The sequence below is a fragment of the Dendrobates tinctorius genome, unplaced genomic scaffold, assembly GCF_039654945.1.
Source record: "Dendrobates tinctorius isolate UK_male_01 unplaced genomic scaffold, ASM3965494v1 ptg000069l, whole genome shotgun sequence".
NCBI classification, from domain to species: Eukaryota; Metazoa; Chordata; class Amphibia; order Anura; family Dendrobatidae; genus Dendrobates; species Dendrobates tinctorius.
The window spans coordinates 27,755,786-27,783,065 of NW_027361737.1; the positions used below are offsets into that span (position 1 = coordinate 27,755,786).

General features: G+C 46.9%; 1 protein-coding gene across 6 annotated transcripts in view; it reads right to left on the reverse strand.

Annotated features, from left to right (window-relative positions):
• Positions 1-26,989, reverse strand: part of FAM168B (family with sequence similarity 168 member B) — a 57,895-nt gene extending 30,906 nt beyond the window's left edge. The window contains exons 1-5 of one of the 6 annotated variants that reach the window (XM_073581277.1): positions 26,832-26,989; positions 24,802-24,859; positions 10,842-10,921; positions 9,667-9,747; positions 963-1,055 (exon numbers count right to left, since the gene is read on the reverse strand). In XM_073581277.1, the coding sequence (XP_073437378.1) occupies positions 963-1,055; positions 9,667-9,747; positions 10,842-10,911 (244 nt within the window). In that variant the 5' untranslated portion in view covers positions 10,912-10,921; positions 24,802-24,859; positions 26,832-26,989. Of the gene's footprint in view, positions 1-962; positions 1,056-9,666; positions 9,751-10,841; positions 10,922-24,801; positions 24,860-26,745 lie in introns of all 6 variants that reach the window. The other 5 variants (XM_073581274.1, XM_073581275.1, XM_073581276.1 and 2 more) reach the window with 5 other exon arrangements.
• Positions 26,990-27,280: the final 291 nt, after the last annotated feature.

The window sequence follows — 27,280 nt, forward strand, 5'->3', positions numbered from 1 at the left end:
TTTTCCTAAGGTTTTTAATTGAGTTACATTAAAGCATGAATCCACAACATTTGTCAATAGACCTGAACTACATGAGCGTCATTTTTTCATCATAAATGTGTAAACCTTAAGGCTAAGTTCGCACTGGGCGTTTTTGCTGCTTTTTTATGCTAATTTTCAGCTGCATTTTACAGTACCAGCAAAGCCTATGAGATTTCAGAAATCTCATGCACACATTGCTTTTTTGTCATCAGGATTTTGTGCTTTGTATGGTTTTTTGGACATGGAGCAGGTCACTTCTTTCAGCGTTTTTCACCCATGAACTTGAATGGGTGGTGAAAAACTGCACAAAAAACGCAGGTATCAGGATTTGCGGCATGTTTTATGCCAAAATCGGATTTAAGTTATAGCATTCCCCCCCCAACCCTAAACTTTATCAGCATGCACAAGAGGTATCTATCATGCCAAAACCGCCACACAAAAAAGACAAGGAAGACATGTTTTTTTCTGCAGCTTCTTTCCTGCCAAGAGAGCAGGTTTGGCTGCAGCAAAAAAAAAAAACCTGCAGAAAAAACGCCTTGTATGAACTTACCCTTGATCTGTAACTTTTCCATGAAAAGGAGCTTCGTTGATTACACAATGGAGAAAGCAGGAAAATGAGCTTAGACTTTTTTTTTTTTTTTTTTTTTTTTTTAACTACACTAGGGGTGCCCCGAATAAGCTTTTCTATGAAAAGTAACGCCGGGTCCCTGAGTAACTAATAATCAGGAACATGTAACTTAAAATGGCAGAACGTTATAACATTCTTAATTATCATCACAAACGTGGGACTTGGGTGCTGCACAGATGCAGAAACGACAGACATACAATCAGGCTTCTATACTTTACTCTAGACAAACACTTTCAGGTACTTATTTTGCTTTTAATGCCTTACTTAGAAAGAGCAGAGAATAACAAGCCTTAAAGAAAAGCAAAGCAGGTACCTGAATTAATTGCACCGTTTCTCGCAGCAGAGAACGTGTGCCCGAACATGTACATTTGCACACCGGATGTCGAATAGGACGGTTGTTCTACCTCTGAAAACAAAAGTTGAATTTTAGTTCAGTTTTACTGTCAATGCAGATATAAATCAGTGGTAATAATGAGACTATTACTAAAGGACAACTAAACCTACCATGTAGTCCTCCATATTCATAAGCTTTGTATAACCCCCTCCTCCCCCACCACCAATTGGCAACTTTCTGCCTATGCAGTGTAATCAGAAAACTGCCAATCAGTGGTGTAGGCTGGGTAACACATAAAATCACTGTTTTATCAAAAACTACAACAAGCATCCCCAGTAAGTGACCAATTACTAGAATAGGGGGTTTCTGCCCCAACATCAAGCTGCTCTCAGATGAAGTGGTAAAAACAGGATTTTTGGGTTGCTTACCGTAAAATCTGTTTCTCGGAGCCTTCATTGGGGGACACAGAGACCTTGGGTGTATGCTGCTGCCACTAGGAGGCTGACACTATGCACAAAAAAAGTTAGCTCCTCCTCCGCAGTGTACACCCCACCGACCGGCAGAGAATTCCTCAGTTAGTGAGAAAGCAGTAGGAGAAGTAACAGAATAGGTTGACAACATAAACAACTCAACTGTAACCAACCAAAGTAAGAACAGGAGCTGTAAAACATGGGAGGGTGCTGTGTCCCCCAATGAAGGCTCCGAGAAACAGATTTTACGGTAAGCAACCCAAAAATCCGGTTTTCTCGTTCGCCTTATTGGGGGACACAGAGACCTTGGGACGTCCCAAAGCAGTCCCTGGGGTGGGAAACAAACTTCCATCAGGCCAGCGGACTCACCACCGCTGCCTGCAGAATCCGTCTACCTAGGCTGGCGTCCGCCGAAGCGTAGGTGTGGACTCTGTAGAATTTCACAAACGTGTGAACCGATGACCATGTTGCAGCTTTGCAAAGCTGCAGTGCGGAAGCTCTGTGGCGCACCGCCCAGGAGGCACCCACTGCTCGAGTAGAGTGGGCCCTGATACTCGGAGGGGCTCCGCGACGCTTAACACGGTAGGCTTCCAGGATAGCCGATCTGATCCAGCGAGCAATGGTGGCTTTTGACGCCGGGTGACCTTTCCGCGCTCCATCAGGGATAATGAAAAGAGACTCTGTCTTTCGCAGGGAAGTCGTCCTAGACAGATAGACTCTTACCGCCCTAACCAGGTCCAGCTTGTTCAAGGACCGCTCTCGGGGATGAGTTGGATTCGGACAAAGGGACAGTAGCACGATATCCTCGTTGAGGTGAAACGAGGACACCACCTTCGGAAGAAACGAGGGCGGAGGCCGCAGAACTACCTTATCCTGGTGGAGAACCAGAAAGGGAGAGCGGCACGAAAGAGCTGCCAATTCCGACACGCGCCGGACGGAGGTGATGGCCACCAGAAAGGCTACCTTCCAAGAAAGGAGAGAAAGGGAAATATCCCTGAGGGGTTCAAAGGGCGGACCTTGCAGAACCTCAAGAACCAGATTAAGATCCCATGGATCCACGGGCGCCCGGTACGGCGGGACCGTGTGAGCCACGCCCTGAAGAAAGGTCTTAACCTGAGGACGGGAAGCCAACGTTTTCTGAAACAGAATGGACAGCGCCGAAACTTGACCCTTCAGGGAACTGAGGGCAAGCCCCGCATCCAATCCTGCCTGAAGAAACGCTAGGACTGAAGGGAGCGAAAAGGACATGGGCGCGACGTCATTGGTCTCACACCAAGTGAAATAGGCCTTCCAAGTACGGTAGTAAATCTTGGAAGATGATGGCTTTCTGGCTCGGATCATGGTCTGAATTACGTGGTCGGAAAATCCTGCTAGTTTCAGAACCTCGGTCTCAACAGCCACGCCGTTAAATTGAGCGGCCGAGAATTGGGGTGGCAAATCGGACCCTGAGACAGCAGATCTGTTCTGTCTGGAAGCTTCCAGGGGGCGTCCGCGAGAAGGTTGACAATGCCCGCGAACCAAGACCTTCTGGGCCAATTCGGGGCGATGAGAATGACCGGAAGTCCTTCTGCCTTGATCTTCTTCAACAGCTTGGGAAGAAGAGGCAGAGGAGGGAACAGGTAGGGAAGTTCGAACTGGGACCAAGGAACGGCCAGGGCGTCGGCGCCCACTGCCAGAGGGTCCCGAGACCTGGACACGAATTGTGGGACTTTCCTGTTGAGGCGAGACGCCATGAGGTCTACATCCGGGGTTCCCCACCGAAGGCAGAGCAGATGAAACACTTCCGGATGTAGGGACCATTCTCCCGCCGCGAGACCCTCGCGGCTGAGAAAATCGGCGGCCCAGTTGTCTACGCCGGGAATGTGAACCGCGGAAATTGTCGAAACGGAAATCTCCGCCCAACAAAGAATCTTGGACACCTCCGCCAGGGCTGAAACACTCCGTGTTCCCCCTTGGCGGTTGACATATGCCACCGCTGTGGCGTTGTCTGTCTGAATCCGTACCGGCAGTCCCTTGAGGAGCCCTTCCCAGTGGACCAGAGCAAGATGGATCGCTCGAATCTCCAGAACGTTGATTGGTAGCGCTGATTCCCGATCCGACCATCGACCCTGAACAGTGTGGTTGCGGAACACAGCACCCCAACCGAGGAGACTGGCATCTGTGGTTACTATCTGCCAGTGAATGGGAAGGAAGGATCGACCCGATAGAATGAGAGGTGACGACAACCACCAGTTGAGAGACCGCTTGATCCGGTAAGAAAGATGGACAGGGCGATCCAGGGACCGAGGCGACCTGTTCCACTTCGATAGAATGGCCTGCTGGAGAGGCCTGGCGTGAGATTGGGCAAAGGGAACTGCCTCTATCGCCGCGACCATCTTTCCCAGGACCCTCATGGCTGTACGGAGGGATGGGAATCGCGAGGTCTGCAGCGATCGTACTTCCTGCTGCAGAGAGAGAATCTTTTCTTGTGGGAGAAAGACCCTTGACCGACGAGTGTCGAACAGAAGACCTAGAAAGACCAGGCGTTGGGTAGGAACCAGACAGGACTTTTTCCTGTTGACGATCCACCCGAAATTGGAAAGAGTGTCCAGGACGATTGACAAACCTTGGTGAGCCTGTTGGAATGAGGGAGCCTTGATCAGAATATCGTCTAGGTACGGGAAAAGAACGAGGCCTCTGACTCTCAATAAAGCCATCAACGCAGCCATGATCTTCGTGAAGACTCTGGGAGCGGTGGCAAGACCGAAGGGCAGTGCGACAAACTGGTAGTGGTGCTGTCGAATCGCAAAGCGCAGGAACTTTTGATGTCCGGAGAAAATTGGAACATGTAAATAGGCATCTTGGATGTCTATTGAGCACATGAACTCCTGCTCCTCCATGGAGGCGATGACCGAGCGAAGCGACTCCATGCGGAAGTGGCGAAGGCGGACCCTCTTGTTGAGCAGCTTGAGATCCAAGATGGGTCGAACTGCGCCGTCTTTTTTCGGCACTACAAACAGGTTCGAGTAGAACCCCGTGAAGCGCTCCGATTCGGGAACGGGCACAATCACCCCGGAACTGAGGAGAGCAGCGATAGCTGTAGAGAACCCCGGGATCAAGGCTGGATCCTTTGGAGGCCGGGATTCGAAGAAACGATCCCGTGGGAGAGAGACGAACTCTATCTTGTATCCTGAGGATACGACCTCCCTGACCCAGGCGTCCTCCACGGCGGCCAGCCAAACGTCCCTGAAGGAAAGAAGTCGACCTCCCAATTGGAAAGGCCCCTCGCGTGCCCGATGATAGTCATGCTGAAGTAGACCGTCCAGATCTAGATCTGAACGGTCTGCCCTGGGAGGAGTGGGGTCGCCAGGAAGGAGTGGGTCTGAAGGAAACTTTCTCTCTCTCCTGGAGAGCCTGCGGTCTCTGTTGGCTGGAGGAGTTGTCCGCCGTATTGAAACGGCGGAAAGTCCGAAAGGGTCGAAACTGACGCCTTAGTGGGGGTCTGCGAGACTTGGACTGAGGGAGGAGTGAACTCGTGCCTCCGGTGGCGTCCTTAATAATCTGGTCCAATTGGGACCCAAAGAGGCGCACCCCCTGAAAGGGCAGGTTAGTGAGGAACTTTTTTGAAGACAAGTCTGCTTGCCATGCCTTTAGCCAAATTGTACGTCGAATTGCAATAACGTTGCTTGACGCCTGAACTGCACAGGATGCAGCATCCAAGGAAGCGGAGAGAAGATAGTCCCCAGCATGGGAGATCTGATTGGCGAGATTGGCCAAATACTCCGGTTGCGCCTTATCTAAGATGCCCTGCCGAAGGTCGTCTGCCCACGTGGTTATGGTCTTTGCTGTCCAGGATGAAGCAAAGATTGGACACACCGCCGCTGAAGCCGCTTCAAAGGCAGACTTCGCCAGGGATTCTACAATCCTGTCATTAGAATCCTTTAGGGACGCCACGCCTGAAAGCGGGAGAACCGTGTTATTGGATAGCCTGGACACGGGCGGATCGACCGAGGGAGAGGCCGACCAGTTGTCCGTGAGCTCTTTAGCAAATGGGTAGAGTATGCCGAGACGTTTTCCTCTTTGAAAGCGTCTGGTCGGATCCTCTCTTTCCTTGGTAAAAATTTTCCCAAACTGGGAATGGAAAGGAAAAACCCTGGAGGGAGTTTCTGCCCGTCTGAACGAAACCTCCTGATCTGAGGATTTCGCAGGGGAGTCAGCAATATCGAAGGTATGATGGATCGCAGCAATGAGGTCCTGCACTGTGACCTTCATGCTTGCATCCTGGTCTGAATCCAGCTCTAAAATCCCCTCAGATGACCTGTCCCAAAGCGCTTCCCCTGACTCGGGAGAGGAGGCCCGAGAGGGAGGCTGGTGAGAAGGGCTATGCGGTGAGATGGGACTAGGAGAGGATTCCGGCTGGGAATCTTGCCTGGGTCTTTTGCGACTACCGCTGGCTGATTCAGATGGAACAATTTGGGACCTGCTTGGCCCTGCTGAAGAGTCCAGGGGCAACTTATCAAGAACGGCCACCAGGGACTGAGACACCCTGGTGAGGTCTGCCACTGATTGAGATAGCGAGGAGGCCCAGCCAGGCATGGGGGGCTCACTCTCACCTGGGGCCGAAGATGGCTCCTGGACGGCGTCAGGCTGAATTGGATTGCTACAATCCAGGCAGAGGGGAGTGGACTGGCCTGAGGGAAGTTTGCGATTGCACGAAGAACATGCAAAGTACTTGACTAAAGTGCAGGGGGGGGCGGTAGAGCGGGTACGATCAGACTTAGACATAGTGAAAAGCTGAGGTAATGCCGGAAGGTTGGGGGACAGAGGGCGGAGAAGGGTCAGTCTGCAGTGCAGAGCTACTCACGGTCCGGTGTCCCCAGAAGCGATGCTCTGCAACCTGTCAGTGGATGCAGGTCAGAGCGAAATCCGGCCGACAGCCCTCCTGACAAAAAACCAGCTGGAGAAGATGATGTCCAGTGAGGAGTTGGTGCCCGGCTAACAGGCTGGGAAAATGGCGCCGTCCTGAGAAAAAGCGCGCCTTAGGAGAGGAGGAAGGGCGGAGCACCACGCAGGGTTAATGATTCACCGCCCTCTAGCCAATGACAGGCTGGGCAGGTGAAGGACAGGCGGTGGGAGGGCCTGGGAAGAGCGGGAGAGAAGCCCGCTTAGAAGAAAGGGGCGGGGGGCGTGGCCGCAGACGCAAGTCGCTCCCAATAGGGAAAAAAACCCTGTGCTCCCTGTCCCCAGAAAGGGGGGGGGGGGGGGGGGGGGGGAATGCCCGGCAACATTGAGCTGCCTATAGCCTTGTGGCGACTGCGAGCGACCGCAGCGCCTACAACCGGGGTCCCCTGTGCCATTGAAGAGGTGACCGTCGGGAATGGGCAGCCAGGAAAATAAATATGAAGCCGGGGCCTAATACTCACCCATCCACGATCCATTACCTGTCTGAAGAAGTCTTTGCGTCTCATCCAACCGACAGGCTCTGGTAGGCGAGTGGGAGGGAGACTGGCGACAAGGGCCCCTGGAGTCGCTGGCACGTCTTGGTGTCGGCGTCCATCTGGCTGGTCCTGCCGCGGAGAACTGCAAGGATACGGGGTGGCAGTACACGCCGTACTTGCAGACTCCATGTGGGAGTACAGATGTGACTTTTCACTCTGTATCCCTCCGTAGAACCTGAAAAGGAACGACGCACGACGAGGTAGATATGGGTCTAATAAAAGACCCGTGTCCACCTCCTACTGACACTAAGCTAAACTGGGGAATTCTCTGCCGGTCGGTGGGGTGTACACTGCGGAGGAGGAGCTAACTTTTTTTGTGCATAGTGTCAGCCTCCTAGTGGCAGCAGCATACACCCAAGGTCTCTGTGCCCCCCAATAAGGCGAACGAGAAAACCGGGTGACAAATTCACTAGAACGTCTGTTATATGACATCATGCTTCATCCTTGCTTTGCTTTCCACATACAGTACTGGCCTGGGTAGCTTTTAACTTTGCATGAGTGCCATCCAAGATATTAAAATTTAGTTCCCATGCATAACTGGAGCCATGTATCTTCTATGTCCCCATCAGATTGGCAACTCTTCTTCACATGCACAAGGGCAACCATGCTCAGTAAGAAGAGAGGCAAAGCTGCCAGGAGAGAGAAGAAACAACTTTGAAGGGGCTTCATCCTCTTCATTCTCAGGATCAGTGAGGGTCCCAGAGATAAGACCCCGCTAACCCCTTACAGCATTATATTAACAGATTATTAAATATCATTAGAAGTAGTGTTCTCTGGATAAAACTACTGCTTTCTTCTGGTAATTTCAGCAAAGTGGGGAGGCATCATGTTGGCTGTAGAATATAATGAGTACTGCTTCCAGATACTACACACAGCAGGGTCTCTGGAGAGGAGCTCCACATAAATGAAGCAGTAGAAAGAGAGGAGTCAGCACACTTCACGGGAATCTCAGGACACCACTCCCACCCAGAAAGGAGCTCCTAGAGCAGGTCCCGTGTTCCCAGTGTCATGTGAGTTTGTGAATTATCATTTTAGCTTATAACCCTTTGAGTAACAGTTGTCATCTAATATATAAAGCTCAAGTGTGTATGTATGTATGTATGTATGTATGTATGTATGTATGTCAGGGATTGGCATCCGCACCGTCGCAGCTACAGCCACAAAATTTGGCACAGTCACACGTCTGGACCCCGAGAGTGTCCTAGGCTATGTTGTGAGGCGAAATTTTAACCCCGCGCGTTCCAATTCACCAAACAATTTTGCCCCTATCTACATAATGGGGAAAAAGTGTGTGTGTCAAGCCCCGCCCCTCATTATGATGTCATAATGGTTGACTATGGGATGGAGGATGTGTAATGGGTATATGGGCACTGGATTATGGGATGGAGGATATGTATGACGGGTATATGGGCACTGGACTATGGGATGGAGGATATGTATGACGAGTATATGGGCACGGGACTATGGGATGGAGGATGTGTGATGGTTATATGGGCACTGGACTATGGGATGGAGGATATGTATGACGGGTACATGGGCACGGGACCATGGGATGGAGGATATGTATGTATGACGGGTATATGGGCACTAGACTATGGGATGGAGGATATGTATGACGGGTATATGGGCACAGGACTATGGGATGGCGGATATGTATGATGGGTATATGGGCACGGGACTATGGGATGGAGGATATGTATGATGGGTATATGGGCACGGGACTATGGGATGGAGGATATGTATGATGGGTATATGGGCATGGGACTATGGGATGAAGGATGTGTGATGGGTATATGGGAACTCGACTATGGGATAACGAATATGTATGATGGGTATATGGGCATGGGACATGTGTGATGGGTATATGGGCATGGGACTATGGGCTCGTGGATATGTATGATGGGTATATGGGCACTGGACTATGGGATGGAAGATAATTATAATTTGCTATAACTAACCACAGTTAGTTACTATGCCAGGGCAGCACCGGGCTCTTCAGCTAGTGTAAGATATTGTTACAATATAAGATTCCATTCAAGATGGATCAATGATCAAAAATTGCTCCACGTCGACAATGAAGTGAAGGAAGAGTGCAATAGTAGAAGCTGTGGAAGTGACAGAGCTGATAATGGTCATATGGACCTGCCCATTACACAAGCGTAACAAGGCCTATAAGAGACCTCTGCACAGTTTTATAAAAATCAGCTTCTCTACATGTCTGACAGCCATTCCATTCCGGTGTCAGTTGGATTCCAACCAGAGTACACCTCATTCTACTTAATGTGCTTCTGATTAGGTGATCACCTGAACCAAATCTTATTTAACTAAGGAAAGTATAAAAAACCCTGCTGTGGTGTTCACAATCCTCTTGCAGTAGGACAGCTGGATGGCAAAACAAGTGCTAGTAATATCCCAAAAGTAATAGGAATGAAAAAATAACTTTTAACCATGCCAAAGGAGTTGAAAAGAAAAGTCTTGAGTGAGGAAAAGAAGGGTTCAATATTGGCTTTACTAGCAGAGGGATACAGTGAGCGTCATGTTGCCTCCATCCTTAAAATTTCTAAGACTGCAGTCCATTACAACAAGGTCAAGCAGCAGACATTGGGGACAACAAAGCTATAGACCGGCAGAGGGCGAAGATGACTCTCCACTGACTGAGATGACCGTTATCTTATTCGAATGTCACTCAGCAACCGCAGGATGACATCAAGTGACCTTAGCGCAAAGAAGACTTACCAGATGGGAAAGCAGGATTTGTCCCAGGATACATACTAGGAGTGTAGGCAGGAGCAGCGGCAGCATACCCCATTGGAAAGCCTGCTAAATAAGTTTAAAAAAAAAAAAAAGGACGGTAAGTACGGCTCAAAAAACAAACCACACATTTTCATGTGTTATATCTATTGGATGCCCTATTAACATCCAGTAGAAGGCTTCCTGCTCTTTCCTGAACAGACCTCCTATAAGTAACCATGGGCAGATGGGATGAGAATCATAAAATAAAATATATGCAGTTGATCCACACGTGAAGGTCTATAGAAGACTCTTTAACCAAAAGGATACTCTCATCGACTATAAGGGTTTATACACACATTAAATATTTGGTGCAGAAATTTCTGCAAAGAAAAAAAAAAAAAAACGCTAAGTGAAATAGGTGCGTTGTGGGTGCAAATTTTACTCCACTCATTAGTATGGGTGAAATCTGTAGCAAAAACAGTGAAAGAATTGACGCGCTGTAACTAACAAGCAACATGTGCATGAGACTTCAGGATTCTCATTCACTTTGCTATCAGGAATCCCTTCAGGTTTTGTGGCAAAACTGCACAGAAAAAAAAAAAAAAAGAACACGGTAAGTCTGCAATGTGTGCACAGGCCCTAAGGGGCTGAACCAGTTTCTTCTGAGGTTAGCCAATGAAGTAGATGAGCACCTGAGCAGCATCACTTTGTGGTTCCTCCTTCTGGAATCAGGCTATTGATGATATAGAGATGTGAAGGGAGAGCAGACCTTTCAGAGGCTCATAAGCGGCATTTTTTAACAATGCTCAGAGAAGGAAATGCATTTGAAGTGAACTCACATTTTTTACAAGTTTTCAGTGGCATTATTGTTTTTTTCTGCCATTTTTTTAAGTCCTAAAAGAAGACTATAGGGAGAGAAAAACCTTCATATCTAGATGATGATCTCTACGATATTAATGAGCAGGTGCAGATTTGTGCCAAAAGTTGCAACATTTCCTGGTGCAAATTTCAAGAATTCTGTCTAAAACCTGTTGTCCATGCCCATCCTGGTCCACCAAGCTCACTTTTTCAACTTTTGACAATTATAATGCAAAAACAAATTTTGTGTAATTTAAGTCTTTGTTTCTGCCAAACTCTGTGGTAAATTGCTTGATTAATGTGTGCCCCATCATACTTACCAGGGTAACCAATACTTTTAGCATTTGCATAAGGAACCCCTGAAGACCCAGGGCTATAAACAGGGTTCATGATCGAAGACCTAAAAGAGAAAATCAGGCAGAAAATAAGGACACAAGGCAATATTTTCCAATTGTAGTCTCACTTCTAGATCTACCAGTATCACATCTGGAACAAAAAACAGGATTGGTGGTACTAAAAGAGTATAAAAAAAAAAAAAAAAAAAAAACACAACAAGGATCTCATTTTTTTTGCACCACATCGTCCACCAATACTGTAATCCAGCCGACCTCACATCAGATGTAGAAAGAAAGGCTACATAAGACCAGTTTCAAATGAAAGCAATATAGCTGAAAGCACCAGTATGACTGGAGTTATAAGGCTATGTGCACAGGTTGCAGATTCACCTGCGGAATTGTATCTGCGGATCCGCAGCTAAAATGACCTGCGGTTTTCCTGCGGATTGGCCAGCGGTTTTCCCCTGCGGTTTGACACCTGGACAATGGAATAGGTGGCAAACCGCAGCGGAATCCGCAGAAAGAAAGGCAGCCTCAGTAGTAAAAAGTTGGTCACACTTGTCAAACACTATGTTTGACGAGTGTGACCAACCTGTCAATCAGTACTCCAAGCGATGCTACAGATCGCTTGGAAGACGCTAGCATTCTGCAAGCTAATTACGCTTGCAAATCGCTAGTTTTTCCGTGGGAAAATCGTGGGAATTTAAAATGCGATTTTCCAGCGGAATGGAATTCCGGAATTCTCGCCGTAACTTCCGCGAGAGTTCAGCTATGTGTGAACGTAGCCTTATACACATGGATGGACCGTCTGCTTGTCTGGTCCACAGAAATCCAGGAAACATTTCTGCTGATTGATGGCCTGCATGCAAAGACCCCATTCCCTTCCTCAGATCCTGTCTTCTCCATCCTGTCCGGGCAATGTGTTAAAGCGAGGCGACAGGCGCAGTCTGGGGTGACGCTGGGAAGCAGACTGGGGGGGGGGGGGGAAATGTAGCCGTATAGTAATGATAAAAATGAGACCCCTCTCTTCAGCTTCCTCAACAGCCCTCCCCTGACTGCACGTAACTGGAGGGCATGCTACCCCCTCTATTACCCCAAACCCATGTGCAGGTGCTCAGCCAGAAACACCCTAGAATGGGTCCCATTTCTGCAGATAATAAATAATAATGCCATAGTGTTCTCACATAACGCGATATAGATCACACATAATACCACCATATAATTCTCACATAATACTGTCATGTACATCACACATAATACAATCAGTATCACACATGGGAGGATTAGAAACACAGCTCAGCAGACAGTATCACACAGGATAGGATAAGGCGCACGACTCAGCAGTCAGTAACACAGTCCGAGAATTAGATACACAGCTCAGCATACAGTATCACACAGGATAGGATTAGATACACGGCTCAGCAGTCCGTATCACACAGGAGAGGATTAGATACACGGCTCAGCAGTCAGTATCACACAGGATGGGATTAGATACACGGAGCAACAGTCAGTATCACACATGGGATGATTAGATACACAGCTCAGCAGACAGTATCACAGGATAGGATTAGATACACAGCTCAGCAGTCAGTATCACACAGGATAGGATTAGATACACGGCTCAGCAGACAGTATCACACAGGATAGGATTAGATACACAGCTCAGCACAGTATCACACAGGAGAGGATTAGATACACAGCTCAGCACAGTATCACACAGGATAGGATTACATACACGGCTCAGCTCAGTATCACACAGGAGAGGATTAGATACACAGACAATAGGACTGAGCTGTGCTGACTCCTCACCCCCCACAGCTGCAGGAGCTGAGACAACTCACTGCTGTATGTGTGCAAGTGAGAGGAGCGGTCACAGGTCAGTTGCTGCTGGCTCTTCACCCCTCCTCAATAATGACCTCACTGCGCTGCTCCCCCCCCACGTCGTCTCCTGTCCTCGCTTTTCTCCTATAACCGTGCGCCTCCTGCGATTATAGGGGAAAGTGGAGCTATACACTGTGGGCTCCAGAAAAATGGCGCCGATCTCCTCCCTTCTCTGTGATCTGGACAGCCCAGGGGGCGTGCCCAGATCACAGCAGGCAGCATCTCAATGCAAGGTATGGGGTCGGCAGGCGACTGCTGTCTCCTATGCCCAGGGCAGACATATTGGAAGAGTAAGTGTCTCTTAGGCTGGTTTCACATTCGCGCTTTTGTGCGCAGCGCATCGTGCGCACCCGTGCGCACCTATGTTTAACATGACGTGCGCATGGTCTTGCGCACACTTGCGTTTTCGTGCGCATGCGTTTTTTTTTTGTCTTTCGCGCCAGGCGCGCCAGACGCAACATGTTGCATTTTTTGGTGCGCCCTGTCTCGGCAAAAAAACACATGCGCACGCTTGCTCACAGAATGCGCAAAAACAACACATTGAAGTCTATGGGAACGCATGCGTGCGCATGGTCTTGCGCACGGTTGCGTTTTTTTGCGCATGCGTTTTTGAGTTAAACAAGTCTAGAATGTTCTCTAGACAATGGAAAAAATGACACACCTAAAAACGCATGTGCATAAAAAAACGCAAACGCATGCAAAAACGCATGTAAAACGCAAGCAACGCTGCGTTTTTGACGCATCAGCGTGCGCATGACGTTAAAAAAACGCGCGTTTGTTTTGCGTTTTTTATGCGCCCGATGCGCTGCGCAAAAAAACGCTAATGTGAAACTAGCCTTAGGCTGGTTTCACATTTGCGCTTTTGTGCGCAGCGCATCGTGCGCACCCGTGCGCATGCGCACCTATGTTTAACATGACGTGCGCATGGTCTTGCGCACACTTGCGTTTTCGTGCGCATGCGTTTTTTTGTCTTTTGCGCCAGGCGCGCCAGACGCAACATGTTGGATTTTTTGGTGCGCCCTGTCTCGGCAAAAAAACGCATGCGCATGCTTGCGCACGGAATGCGCAAAAACGACACATTGAAGTCTATGGTAACGCATGCGTGCGCATGGTCTTGCGCACGGTTGCGTTTTTTTTTGCGCATGCGTTTTTGAGTGAAACAAGTCTAGAATGTTCTCTAGACAATGGAAAAAATGTCACACCTAAAAACGCATGTGCATAAAAAAACGCAAACGCATGCAAAAACGCATGTAAAACGCAAGCAACGCTGCGTTTTCTTGACGCATCAGCGTGCGCATGACGTTAAAAAAACGCGCGTTTGTTTTGCGTTTTTCTTTGCGTATTTTATGCGCACGATGCGCTGCGCAAAAAAACGCTAATGTGAAACTAGCCTTACACTCCTGCAAAGTAAAATGGCAGCGACCAGTGGCTGCAAAAATAATTAATAAAAAAATTAAAGTTAAAAAAATTAATTTTGTATTAAAAATAAATGTTTATATAAATAATCATTTTTAATACAAAAAAAAAAAATTGCGGCACCTTCTCTTTAAAGACATCAAAGTCCCTAATAGGGCTCATACCGTAATCTAAATTCCCCATCAGTATGTCTGGAGTGTGGGAGGAAACCCACACAAACATGAGGAGAACATACAAACTCCATGAAGGTGGTGTACTTGGTGGGCTTATAAATGTGTGTCCAGGGTCCACCCTTGGCAAACACACACATACTCTATAAAAAAAAAAAAAATATTCCTAAGCCGTCTATATGGGCAGACAAGTCGTAGGATGCTGAATACAATGTTACCTTGATACCTGCAATCCGCTATTTTATTCTAGAGAAATCCACATTTTTTCTTCTATGCAATTCAGCTGTTAAGATCTATGGGCCAAGCATAGATCTCTCTGAGCATCTGCCTCCAGAGATTATTTAAAACTAGCTGAAGAGCCCGGCGCTGCCCGGGCATAGTAACTAACTGTGGTTAGTTATAACAAATTATAATTATCCTCCATCCCATAGTCCCATGCCCATATACCCATCATATATATTCGTCATCCCATAGTCGAGTGCCCATATACCCATCACACATCCTCCATCTCATAGTCCCATGCCCATATACCCGTCATACATATCCTCCATCCCATAGTCCAGTGCCCATATACCCGTCATACACATCCTCCATCCCATAGTCCCGGGCCCATATACCCGTCATACATATCCTCCATCCCATAGTCCCGTGCCCATATACCCATCACACATCCTCCATCTCATAGTCCCGTGCCCATATACCCGTCATACATATCCTCCATCCCATAGTCCAGTGCCCATATACCCATCACACATCCTCCATCCCATAGTCAACCATTATGACATCAGCGTCACCATGGCAACCATTATGACATCATAATGAGGGGCGGGGCTTGATACACACTTTTTCCCCCATTATGTAGATAGCGGCAAAATTGTTTGGTTAATTTGAACGCGCGGGGTTAAAATTTCGCCTCACAACATAGCTTAGGACACTCTCGGGGTGCAGAGGTGTGACGGTGCCAAATTTTGTGGCTGTGGCTGCGACGGTGCGGATGCCTATCCCGGACATACACACACACTTGAGCTTTATATATTAGATAAACCAATGTGATGGCCGCTCTCTGATCTCACAGCAGAGCTGTGTGTGATTATACCTGACATATCTGCAGGTGCCTCGCAGCTTCAATCTTGTTGCAAAACAGCAGAGCTGTATTGTAGCGGTTAACGTGTTTGTTATGAGACGGAAGTTCAGTTCTACTGTTCTGTGTTAGTTACTTCTCTCACACTAGTAACACAGCTTTTTTTAATTTTATTTTATTTATTTTTTTATAGTATCCAGCCCATAGTCTGGAAAAGCTCATTTACATATACAAAAAACTTGGATCGCAGATATCAATGTATCATTTTACTCAGCTTCCTATGACCTACATGCCCATATAGACTGCTTAGGACGGTTGGGCCTACTGACAGATTCCCTTTAAAGAGCACCTTCCCAACTAGTTTTCCCATCCATCTTTGCGCTTCCCTGGCTCTATAATGCCAGAGCTCTCAAAGAAGGGGTGGAAATGGAAGGGAAAAAAAAAAAGTAGGCGGAAACGTGCACTGAAACGTTTGGCCATTAAGGTGCCTGTATAATGCTTGAACAGTCATTCTGTGCTGATAGTCCGTTTATGCAGGGATCACACATGCGAGAAACATGGCCGAGTCTCACATGTTAATACCCGGCACTGCCGGCGGCACTCAGGATCGGCGCATGAGGCTGCATGTATTGCAATGCGGCCGCACGCTCCGTTCCTGAGTGCCAGGTATTAACATGCAAAACTCAGCCATGTTTTTCGCATGTGTGATCCCGGCCTAAAATTGACTGTCAGAGAATGACTGTCCAAACCAAGCACAAGCAATTGAGGCCTCATGGCGGGGCCAATCATTTAAGTACACCTTCACACCTGCTTGTTTTGTTTTCCCTTAATCATCATCCCCTCCCTTCTTCCATTGACAACTCCGGTTTCATAGAACCAGAGAAGGGTGGAGGATAGATGGAAAACCAAGCTGGTGGGAAGGTATAAGTACAGTGGGGCAAAAAAGTATTTAGTCAGTCAGCAATAGTGCAAGTTCCACCACTTAAAAAGATGAGAGGCGTCTGTAATTTACATCATAGGTAGACCTCAACTATGGGAGACAAACTGAGAAAAAAAAAATCCAGAAAATCACATTGTTTTTTTTTTCATTTTATTTGCATATTATGGTGGAAAATAAGTATTTGGTCAGAAACAAAATTTCATCTCAATACTTTGTGATATATCCTTTGTTGGCAGTGACAGAGGTCAAACGCTTTCTGTAAGTCTTCACAAGGTTGCCACACACTGTTGTTGGTATGTTGGCCCATTCCTCCATGCAGATCTCCTCTAGAGCAGTGATGTTTTTGGCTTTTCGCTTGGCAACACGGACTTTCAACTCCCTCCAAAGGTTTTCTATAGGGTTGAGATCTGGAGACTGGCTAGGCCACTCCAGGACCTTGAAATGCTTCTTACGAAGCCACTCCTTCGTTGCCCTGGCGGTGTGCTTTGGATCATTGTCATGTTGAAAGACCCAGCCACGTTTCATCTTCAATGCCCTTGCTGATGGAAGGAGGTTTGCACTCAAAATCTCACGATACATGGCCCCATTCATTCTTTCATGTACCCGGATCAGTCGTCCTGGCCCCTTTGCAGAGAAACAGCCCCAAAGCATGATGTTTCCACCACCATGCTTTACAGTAGGTATGGTGTTTGATGGATGCAACTCAGTATTCTTTTTCCTCCAAACACGACAAGTTGTGTTTCTACCAAACAGTTCCAGTTTGGTTTCATCAGACCATAGGACATTGTCCCAAAACTCCTCTGGATCATCCAAATGCTCTCTAGCAAACTTCAGACGGGCCCGGACATGTACAGGCTTAAGCAGTGGGACACGTCTGGCACTGCAGGATCTGAGTCCATGGTGGCGTAGTGTGTTACTTATGGTAGGCCTTGTTACATTGGTCCCAGCTCTCTGCAGTTCATTCACTAGGTCCCCCCGCGTGGTTCTGGGATTTTTGCTCACCGTTCTTGTGATCATTCTGACCCCACGGGGTGGGATTTTGCGTGGAGCACCAGATCGAGGGAGATTATCAGTGGTCTTGTATGTCTTCCATTTTCTAATTATTGCTCCCACAGTTGATTTCTTCACTCCAAGCTGGTTGGCTATTGCAGATTCAGTCTTCCCAGCCTGGTGCAGGGCTACAATTTTGTTTCTGGTGTCCTTTGACAGCTCTTTGGTCTTCACCATAGTGGAGTTTGGAGTCAGACTGTTTGAGGGTGTGCACAGGTGTCTTTTTATACTGATAAGTTTAAACAGGTGCCATTACTACAGGTAATGAGTGGAGGAAGAGGAGACTCTTAAAGAAGAAGTTACAGGTCTGTGAGAGCCAGAAATCTTGTTTGCTTGTTTCTGACCAAATACTTATTTTCCACCATAATATGCAAATAAAATGAAAAAAAAACAGACAATGTGATTTTCTGGATTTTTTTTTCTCAGTTTGTCTCCCATAGTTGAGGTCTACCTATGATGTAAATTACAGACGCCTCTCATCTTTTTAAGTGGTGGAACTTGCACTATTGCTGACTGACTAAATACTTTTTTGCCCCACTGTAAATGATTGGTTAGAACAGTCATAGAATCATAGAATCGTAGAGTTGGAAGGGACCTCCTGGGCCATCTGGACCAACCCCCTGCTCAAAGCAGGATTCGCTAAATCATCCCAGTCAGATGTCTGTCCAGCCTCTGTTTGAAGACTTCCATTGAAGGAGAACTCACCACTTCTCGTGGCAGCCTGTTCCACTCATTGATCACTCTGTCAAAAAGTTTTTTCTAATATCTAATCTGTGTCTCCTCCCATTCAGTTTCATCCCATTGCTTCTAGTCTTTCCTTGTGCAAATGAGAATAAAGTTGATCCTTCTACAATGTGACAGCCCTTTAGATATTTGTAGACAGCTATTAAGTCTCCTCTCAGTCTTCTCTTTTGCAAACTAAACATTCCCAAATCCTGCAACCTTTCCTCATAAGACAGGGTTTGCAGACCGGTCACCATTCTGGTCGCTCTTTTCTGAACTTGCTCCAGTTTGTTGATGTCTTTTTTAAAATGTGGTGCCCAAAACTGGACACAATATTCCAGATGAGGTCTGACCAAAGAGGAGTAGAGGGAAATAATGACTTCACGTGATCTAGACTGTATGCTTCTGTTAATACATCCTAGAATTGCATTTGCCTTTTTTGCTGCTGCATCACACTGTTGACTCATATTCAGTCTGTGATCTATTAGTATACCCAAGTCTTTTTCACATGTGCTGTCACTTAGCCCTATTCCTCCCATTCTATATATGCTTTTTCCATTTTTATTGCCCAGATGTAGTACTTTGCATTTCTCCCTGTTAAAAACCATTCTGTTTGTTGCTGCCCACTTTTCCAATTTATTTAAATCTTTTTGAATCCTCTCTCTCTCTTCTCTAGTATTAGCTATCCCTCCTAGCTTTGTGTCATCAGCAAATTTAATCAGTTTACCCTCAATGCCTTCATCTAAATCGTTGATAAAGATGTTGAACAATACAGGGCCCAGGACAGAGCCCTGTGGTACCCCACTTGAGACATTCTTCCAACTGGATGTGCAGCCATTTACGACCACTCTTTGGGTCCGATCACTAAGCCAGTTATGAATCCACCTAACAGTTGCCTTGTCCATTCCATACTTAATCATTTTTTCAATAAGGATTGTATGAGAGACTTTGTCAAATGCTTTGCTGAAGTCAAGATATACTATATCTACAGCATTTCCTTGATCCACCCAATCAGTGATACAGTCATAGAAGGAAATTAAGTTAGTCTGACATGACTTATTAGTTACAAACCCATGCTGACTCTGTTTAATCACTTCATTCTTATCCAGGTATTGACATACATGTTGTTTAATAATTTGTTCAAAGATCTTTCCTGGTATAGAAGTCAGACTCACCGGCCTATAGTTACCTGGGTCCACCTTCTTCCCCTTTTTGAAGATAGGAACAACATTTGCTCTTCTCCAGTCTTCTGGCACTTCTCCTGTTCTCCAAGAATTTTCAAAGATTATAGAGAGGGGTTCAAAAATTTCTTCTGCTATCTCCTTCAGTACTCTGGGGTGTAATTCATCTGGACCTGGAGACTTGAATTAATTTAGGCTAGCTAAGTGTTTCCTCACTATCTTTCTGTTTATAGATATCCTGGATTCTTCTATTCCCTTAATAGGACAGTGAATAACAGTTGATGTTACATTTCCTTTCTGAGAGAAAACAGATGCAAAATAGGAATTTAAAAGTTCAGCCTTCTCAACATCCTGTCTTACCATTTCATCATTTTCATCCTGTAAAAATCCTATAGCATCTTTGACTTTTCTTTTACTTTTGACATATCCCCAAAATCCTTTATTATTGCTTTTGACATCTCTTGCAAGCCTCAATTCATTTTCAGCTTTCGCTAATCTGATTTGTGCCCTGCAGGTTCTGCAGACAGCATTATATTCTTCTTTAGATATGCCTCCCTCTTTCCATTTTATAAACATTTTTTTCTTCCTTTTTAGCATGTGCTTAAGTTCTGTGTTCATCCATCCTGGTTTCCTTAACTGCTTCCTATTCTTCCCTCTTTTCGGAATTGTTAACAACTGTGCTTTGAGAATTTCATTTTTCAAGATTTCCCATCCTTCCTGGACATTTTTGTCTTTAAGGATATCCAGCCATTGGATCCCTCCAATTCTCTTTCTGAATCCCTTAAAATCTGCCTTTCTGAAATCTAACCTTGACGTCTGAGTCTTCACAGGTCTTCCGCCTCTAGTTATCCAAAATTCTAAAATAGCATGGTCGCTACCTCCTAGGGTCCCAGCCACTTTTACCTCCTCAACCATTTCCTCCCTGTTTATAAGAATTAGATCCAAGGTAGCAGTTCCCCTTGTTTTCTCCCTTACCTTTTGGAAGATAAAGTTGTCAGCAAGAGAGGATAAGAATTTCCTTGACCTGTTAGTTTTGCCTGAGAGAGATTCCCAACAAATGTCTGGATAGTTGAAATCTCCCATGACAACTATGTCATATTTTTTGGAGAACTTGGCCATTTGATGCATAAAGAGTTCATCCATAGCTTCAGCTTGCACAGGCGGCCTGTAGTAAATGCCTACAATGGTGTCCTTTCCATTGTTCTGTCCTTGTATTCTTACCCAAACAGTTTCCACAGAACTCCCAGTCTCTGAAGCTTCAATCTCTGTGCAGATATACGCGTTTCTAACATACAATGCGACACCTCCTCCTCGTTTATCAAGTCTGTTTCTTGCAAATAAGTTGTATCCTTCTAGTCTTGTATTCCAATCATGTGTATTGTCCCACCAAGTTTCAGTGATTCCAATGACATCATATTTCTTTTCCTGTGTTAGTAGTTCCAATTCTCCTTGTTTGTTGCCCATGCTTTGTGCATTAGTAAAGAAACATTTTAGTTTGTGATTGGTTTCTCTTTCTCCAATATTTTTATTAATTAGATTCTTTCGTCTTTGTTCTTCCTTTCCACTTCTAATAGCAGAGTTCTCAATAGCATTTGTCAGGTGTATGGCTTTTTCTGGTCTTTTGCTTCCCTTCCCATGTTGTTCTAGTTTAAAGCTCTCCTTACAAGTGTAGCAAGGCGACTTCCAAATACATGCTTACCAGTCTTCGTAAGGTGCACCCCATCTCTAGCAAGTAGTCCATCGTATAAGTAGTTCACTCCGTGATCCAGAAATCCAAATCGTTGCTGACGGCACCATCGACGTAGCCAGTTGTTCACCTGCAGAATCTTATTCCACCTCCTTGTTCCATGGCCATCCACTGGGAGGATGGAAGAGAAGACCACCTGCGCTCCCAGTTCTTTCACTTTCTTACCTAAGTCTTCAAAGTCTCTACAGATGGTTTCCAGGTCGTTTCTTGCAGTGTCATTTGTCCCCACATGTAGTAGCAGGAATGGGTAGTCATCTGTAGGTCTGAAGAGTCCTGATATCCTGTCAGACACATCTTTAATTTTTGCACCTGGAAGACAACACATTTCTCTTGAAGTTATATCCGGTCTGCAGATAGCGGCCTCAGTTCCTCTCAACAGGGAATCCCCCATGACCACCACTCTCCGTTTCTTCTTCACAACATTTTTCTTTCTCCATCCAGGAGGACTCTGAAGGCGTACAAGGTTGCTGCTTGTTGGCAAAGTCTTATCCTGATGTATTTCTTCATTGTTTTCCTGCGTGAGAGCCTGGTACTGGTTTCTGAGCAGTATGGGTGCTGACTGCCTCCTGATCCTCCTGCTTCTCTGGGTCACATGTCTCCATTCCTCTGTTTCTTCAGGTGCACTTCGAATTTCTTCTCTTCCTTTTGTGCCGATAGTCCCTTAGATTTTTTTTGCACTCATACACTTGTATGGGTGATTCTAATCCAATACTGGGAAAAGAATAATACTTGCAGCAGAACCGAGCAGCCATATGACAAACTGTTTTCCGATCAGCCCAATAAAATTAAATTGGTCATTTTCTCATGTCCGCATAATATACCTTACTTGTCTGAACGAGCCTTAATGCTTATTCATCCCACTAAATAGCACATGTGAAAGCACCAAATGACTTGCTAGATCAGCGTTAAGTTATAAAAACCACAGAACTGAAGACGAGTGATAATGAGTTTTTCTATTTTAAGTCAACCTCTCACCAGAAATAAAAGAAAAAACACTGTTAGGCCGGTTTCATACTTCCGTTTATTTCCAGTACCGGAAAAAACGATACCAGAGATATCCGTGTGTAATACTTGCGGCCCAAATGTGGCATCCGTGTGCCCCATCAGTACCACACGGACGGCCGCCGGGGAAGAAGCGTTACAGTAAGCGCTGTTCCCCAGCGGCGGGGGCAGAAGACGGCTCTCATCATTCTCCCCTGCTCTGCCGGCGATCAGCGGAAGCATAAGAGAATGAGGAGTTATATTAAAGTCAGAACGATGACAGCAGGTAGCGGCTTTTCGGACTATTACTCCCATTATCCGACACCTGCTGCCGCTAATAACAGTGACAGCAGGAGCGGATGATTAGGGTTTTCCTCGCCCGCCGCCTGAGATCTAACTGAATGAATGAAAAACCCGACGTGGGTCCCCCCTATTTTTTTTAATAAACCAGGCAAAACTCACAGCTGGGGGCTGCAACACTCAGCAAAGTTGGCTATCAAGAATAGAGGGGTCCCCTCCATTTTTGACAACCAACCTTGCTAAAGCTCACAGATGGGGGCTGGTATTCTCAGGCTGGTACGGGGCCTTTGATATAGGCCCCCCGCATAAAAACAGCAGCCCATAAATGGCACATTTATTAGATGCGCCAATTCTGGCACTTTGCCAAGCTCTTCCCATTTGCCCTGTAGCTGTGTCAAGTGGGGTTCATATTTGTGGGGTTGATGTCACTTGACAATAGAAAGGTGACATCAAGCCCTGAGGTTAGTAATGGAGAGGAGTCAATAAGACACCCCCATTACTAACCCCATAGTCAATTTGTAAGAAAACACAGACACCCAGGATAAAGTTCTTTAATTGAAAAAAATAACAGACTCCTTTAATATTCTCAATTAACTCTTACTTACAAACTCACCTAATTCCACCAAAGCCCTCAATCTCCTGTAATAAGAATAAAATAAAAAACAATATACCATACCTATCCGTCGTTCTGTCCCATGCCGTAATCCATGTCTGCGGGATAAATAGTTTTCCACCTGGACGGTGCTAAGTTGCAATCGTCCTGGATGAGAACCACTGATGAATGAGCTGCTGCGAGCATAGCATCATTGACCAGTGGTGACATCATCGAGGTTCCCAGTCAGCCTGAACTGTGGTGACCTCAGGACCGTGGGAAACTGCCAGTGATGAGTTCACTGCAGTTCAAGGTCTGTGTCTTCACAGCAGATCACAATGGTTTAATTGAGATTATTAAAAGGAGTCTGTCATTTTTTTCAATTAAAGGACTTTACGCTGGCTGTGTCTTTATTTACCATATAACTATAGGATTCCAAATGGATAGGTGTCTTATAGATATCTCTCCATTACTAAGCCATGGGCTTGATGTCATCTGACAATACAAAGGTGACATCAACCCCACAAATATTACCCCACTTGCCACCGCTACAGGTCAAGTGGGAAGAGCCGGGTAAAGCGGCTGTTGTCTGCCGTTTTTAGGCTGTGGGGGCACCAATATCCATGGCCCCTTACCAGCCAGAGAATACCAGCACCCAGCTATGAGCATTAGCAAGGCTGGTTGTCAAAAATGGGGGGACCCCACGCCGTTTTTTAAAAAAAATTATTTATTTAAATAATTTTAAAAAACAGCATGGGAACCCCTCTATTCTTGATAACCAGCTTTGCTGAAGCTGACAGCTGAGGGTTGAGCCCCCAGCTGTGAGTTTTCCCTGGTTGGTTAAAGAAAATAGGGGGGAACCCATAGCAGGTTTTTCATTCATTTATTTAGTTATAGAGCAGGTGGCGGGTGAGGAATACCCCCATCATCTGCTCCTGCTGTCACTGTTATTAGTGGCAGCAGGTGTCAGATGATGGGAGTAACAGTGCCAAAAGCCCCCACCTGCTGTCATCATTCTGACTTTAATATAACTCTCATCATTCTCCCCTGCTCGCGGTGATCGCCGGCAGAGAAGGGGAGAATGATGAGAGCATCTTCAGCACCCGGCGCCGGGGAACAGCACTTACTGTAGCGCTTCTTCCCCAGTGCCGATGCGTGTCACACGGATTACATCAATGTGTGTTCGTGTGCACATGTACGGGCCGTTTTGCTGACGGTAAAAAAGGGACATTTCTACGTGTGGTGCACACGGACACATGATCCGTGGAAACACACTGACATGTGTGACAGTGTCTCCGGTATGTGTGAAAACTGTCACCACATGTTCCTGGAGACATGGATATGTGAAAGAGGCCTTAACCTGCGAGTTAATAGCATTACTACCCTGCTTGGTGCCTGCACGTAGCAGAACGCAGCATTTGGTTTCAGTTACAGTGGTAGTGCAGGTTCAGTCACCGCATTGTAACAGCACCACTGACTCTGCATTGGGGCCCGTTGTCAGTCAGGGCCAGGGGCACAATTACAGCCGCTGCTCTCTATACTCCAAGCGATGACTGAACCATCGGAGTTGCCCCAGTGACTGAAAACAAAAGCTGCAGGGGAGAATAAAGTTAATTTTCTCCCAACAGGTTATCTGCAGGTTAATAGCGGTTTCCTTCTGGTGACAGGTACCGTTTAAGAATAGGGCAGACTGCTATAGTCTCTTGCAGAATCCAGAAGGAAAGCAAAGTCTGCATAGGAAGTCAATGAGATCCATACTGACTTGTTAGGAAGCCATGGCAGTGGTGTGATCAGAACGTGCCAGTATTTGACATTTCACTATCAGATCTGGTACGCACACTTCACAGGCGAGCATTACAGCAGAGACGTTAGATTACACTTACAAGGTTTGAGAAGTGCTCTACGTTGATCCGGAAGAGTCAGGGATTTTCCAGATGTAAGCTGTGAAGAGAAGAGAAAACCTTATATGCCAGTAGTAGATGTCTAGATACATCGGCCACAAGCCTCCAATTCTGCCCGGAGGACAACTAGGTAAGGAAATCCAAAAAAAAAAAGTGAAGCACATTAAAGGGAACCTGCCTTGTCACCTTTAGCATCTAAACTGTCCCCAGTGCATGATTAGTGATGCAATGTGCAATACGAACGCTGTTTTTTTCATTAAAAATATTGCTGTAATGATATGCAAAAGGACCTTATAAATCGTACCTGCTCATTTAGCCATAGGGTGCTACATTCAGTTCTAGCACGGTTGTCGCCGCCAACGCAATTTGAATGATGTTCCCGGGGCTGAGCTGATGTTACTCGAATGTGCTTAGAAATCTTGTGCATGCGCACACAGTCAGTGAAGCTGGGTACTACACAGCTTCTGCGCGCACGTGCAGGGAGCTGCTCGTCACGACGCAAGCGCAGGATTTCAAAGCGGATTCGAGTGATGTCGATGCAGCCCCAGAAACATCATTAAAATTGGGTGGGCAGCAACAACCGTGATTGAACGAAATGAAGCACAGCCCTATGGCTAAATGAGCAGGTACGATCTACCTGCACAAAATGCTATTTGCACATGATTACAGCGCTTTTTTTTTTTTTTTCTTTTTTTATGAAAAACAACGCACTGGTGACAGCTTAGATGCTAGAAAATGACATTACAGGTTCCCTTCAAGCATTTATAGGACCCCAATTGTTGGGTGCGCACTGACAGGATGCGCGTTGAAAAAGATAAGAGGTGGATTCGGCATTGCAAAGGGTAAAATTCCAATGTAAAATGCAGCTAAAGATTGACATACTGCCTAGTAAAATCCACACTGCCGGGCTGTATGAGCAGGCACAGGCGTCGGATGCAGTCTCCAAGCGGAGGTGTCAGTTTGGAAACCACTGTACAAGACAGCACCATGTCCCCCTTAAAAAGGACTTGTCAGTATGATTTTATTATGTAAAGTAAAGCCGTATCTGGAGTGGCGCTTTAGTATCGATTGATTTGGTGAATACGCTTTGTGGTTCTTTAATCACAATTTGAAGTTTTCTGCGCCCAGGGGGCAAACCGTGCACTAGGTCTTCTTCTAAACTGTGATCCTCCGGAGGAGTCGTGGAATCGCAGAGGGGCCATGGAGGAGCAGACCCTCTGTACAGTCCGACCCCTGTGCACCAAAATATAATTAGTAGAAGATTTCAAATAGTGATTACATAACAAAAAGCAGATTTCCATTCAACAACAGAGGGGGGGGGAAGCAGGCTGGCGGACAATGTAGAAGTGAGTTCTGGGGAGGGGGTCTGGCCGGAAGATGATGGTTTGGGGGCGGAGGGGGGTCTGGCCGGAAGATGATGGTTTGGGGGCGGAGGGGGGTCTGGCCGGAAGATGATGGTTTGGGGGCGGAGGGGGGTCTGGCCGGAAGATGATGGTATGGGGGCGGAGGGGGGTCTGGTCGGCAGATGATGGTATGGGGGTGGTGGGGGAGTCTGGCCGGAAGATGATGGTTTGGGGGTGGAGGGGGGTATGGCCGGAAGATGATGGTTTGGGGGTGGGGGGGTCTGGTCGGCAGATGATGGTTTGGGGGTGGGGGGGGTCTGGCCGGAAGATGATGGTTGGGGGGGGGGGGGGTCTGGTCGGCAGATGATGGTATGGGGGTGGTGGGGGAGTCTGGCCGGAAGATGATGGTTTGGGGGTGGGGGAGGTCTGGCAGGGAAATTATGGTTTGGGGGGGGGGGGGCTGCCTTCTGCATATGACATGCCAGGCCCTCAGCAGTCATGTGCAGGGCACAGGAACAGAAATGGCTGCAGGATTTCTATAAGAGAGGGGGCAGCTAGGCCGCATCCCCGGCAGCCGCGATACCTCTGCAGGTGGAGGACACAGCGCTGCGGGCACTGAGCGGACCCCGTTCCTCCTATGACAGCGGCCCGCTCTCCGGCTGCCCTCACCTCCCAGCTGTCACGGTCACCTCTGGCTCAGGACGCCGCAGTCTCCACGTCCGATTTTTCCTTTCTTTGGGGACACTGCGCAGTAACAACCTACGGGCCCCTGACGTCACTTCCGGATGGGGGGCTCTGCATCTCCCGCCCCGTGGTCTTGGCATGAGGAGGCGGGGTAAGAAGAAGACTGGTCACGTGGTGTGTAAATGTTACTACTCGGTCACTGGAGGCGAATGTATGTGTGTGTAACGTAGTGTCTGGACGGTATGTGTGTACGGAATGTAGTGTCTGTGGAGAGAGTGTGTAAGGAGCGTAGTGTCTGTGGACGGTGTGTGTAAGGAGCGTAGTGTCTGGAGGGTGTGTGTAAGGAGCATAGTGTCTGGAGGGTGTGTGTGTAAGGAGCGTAGTGTCTGTGGAGAGTGTGTGTAAGGAGCGTAGTGTCTGTGGAGAGTGTGTAA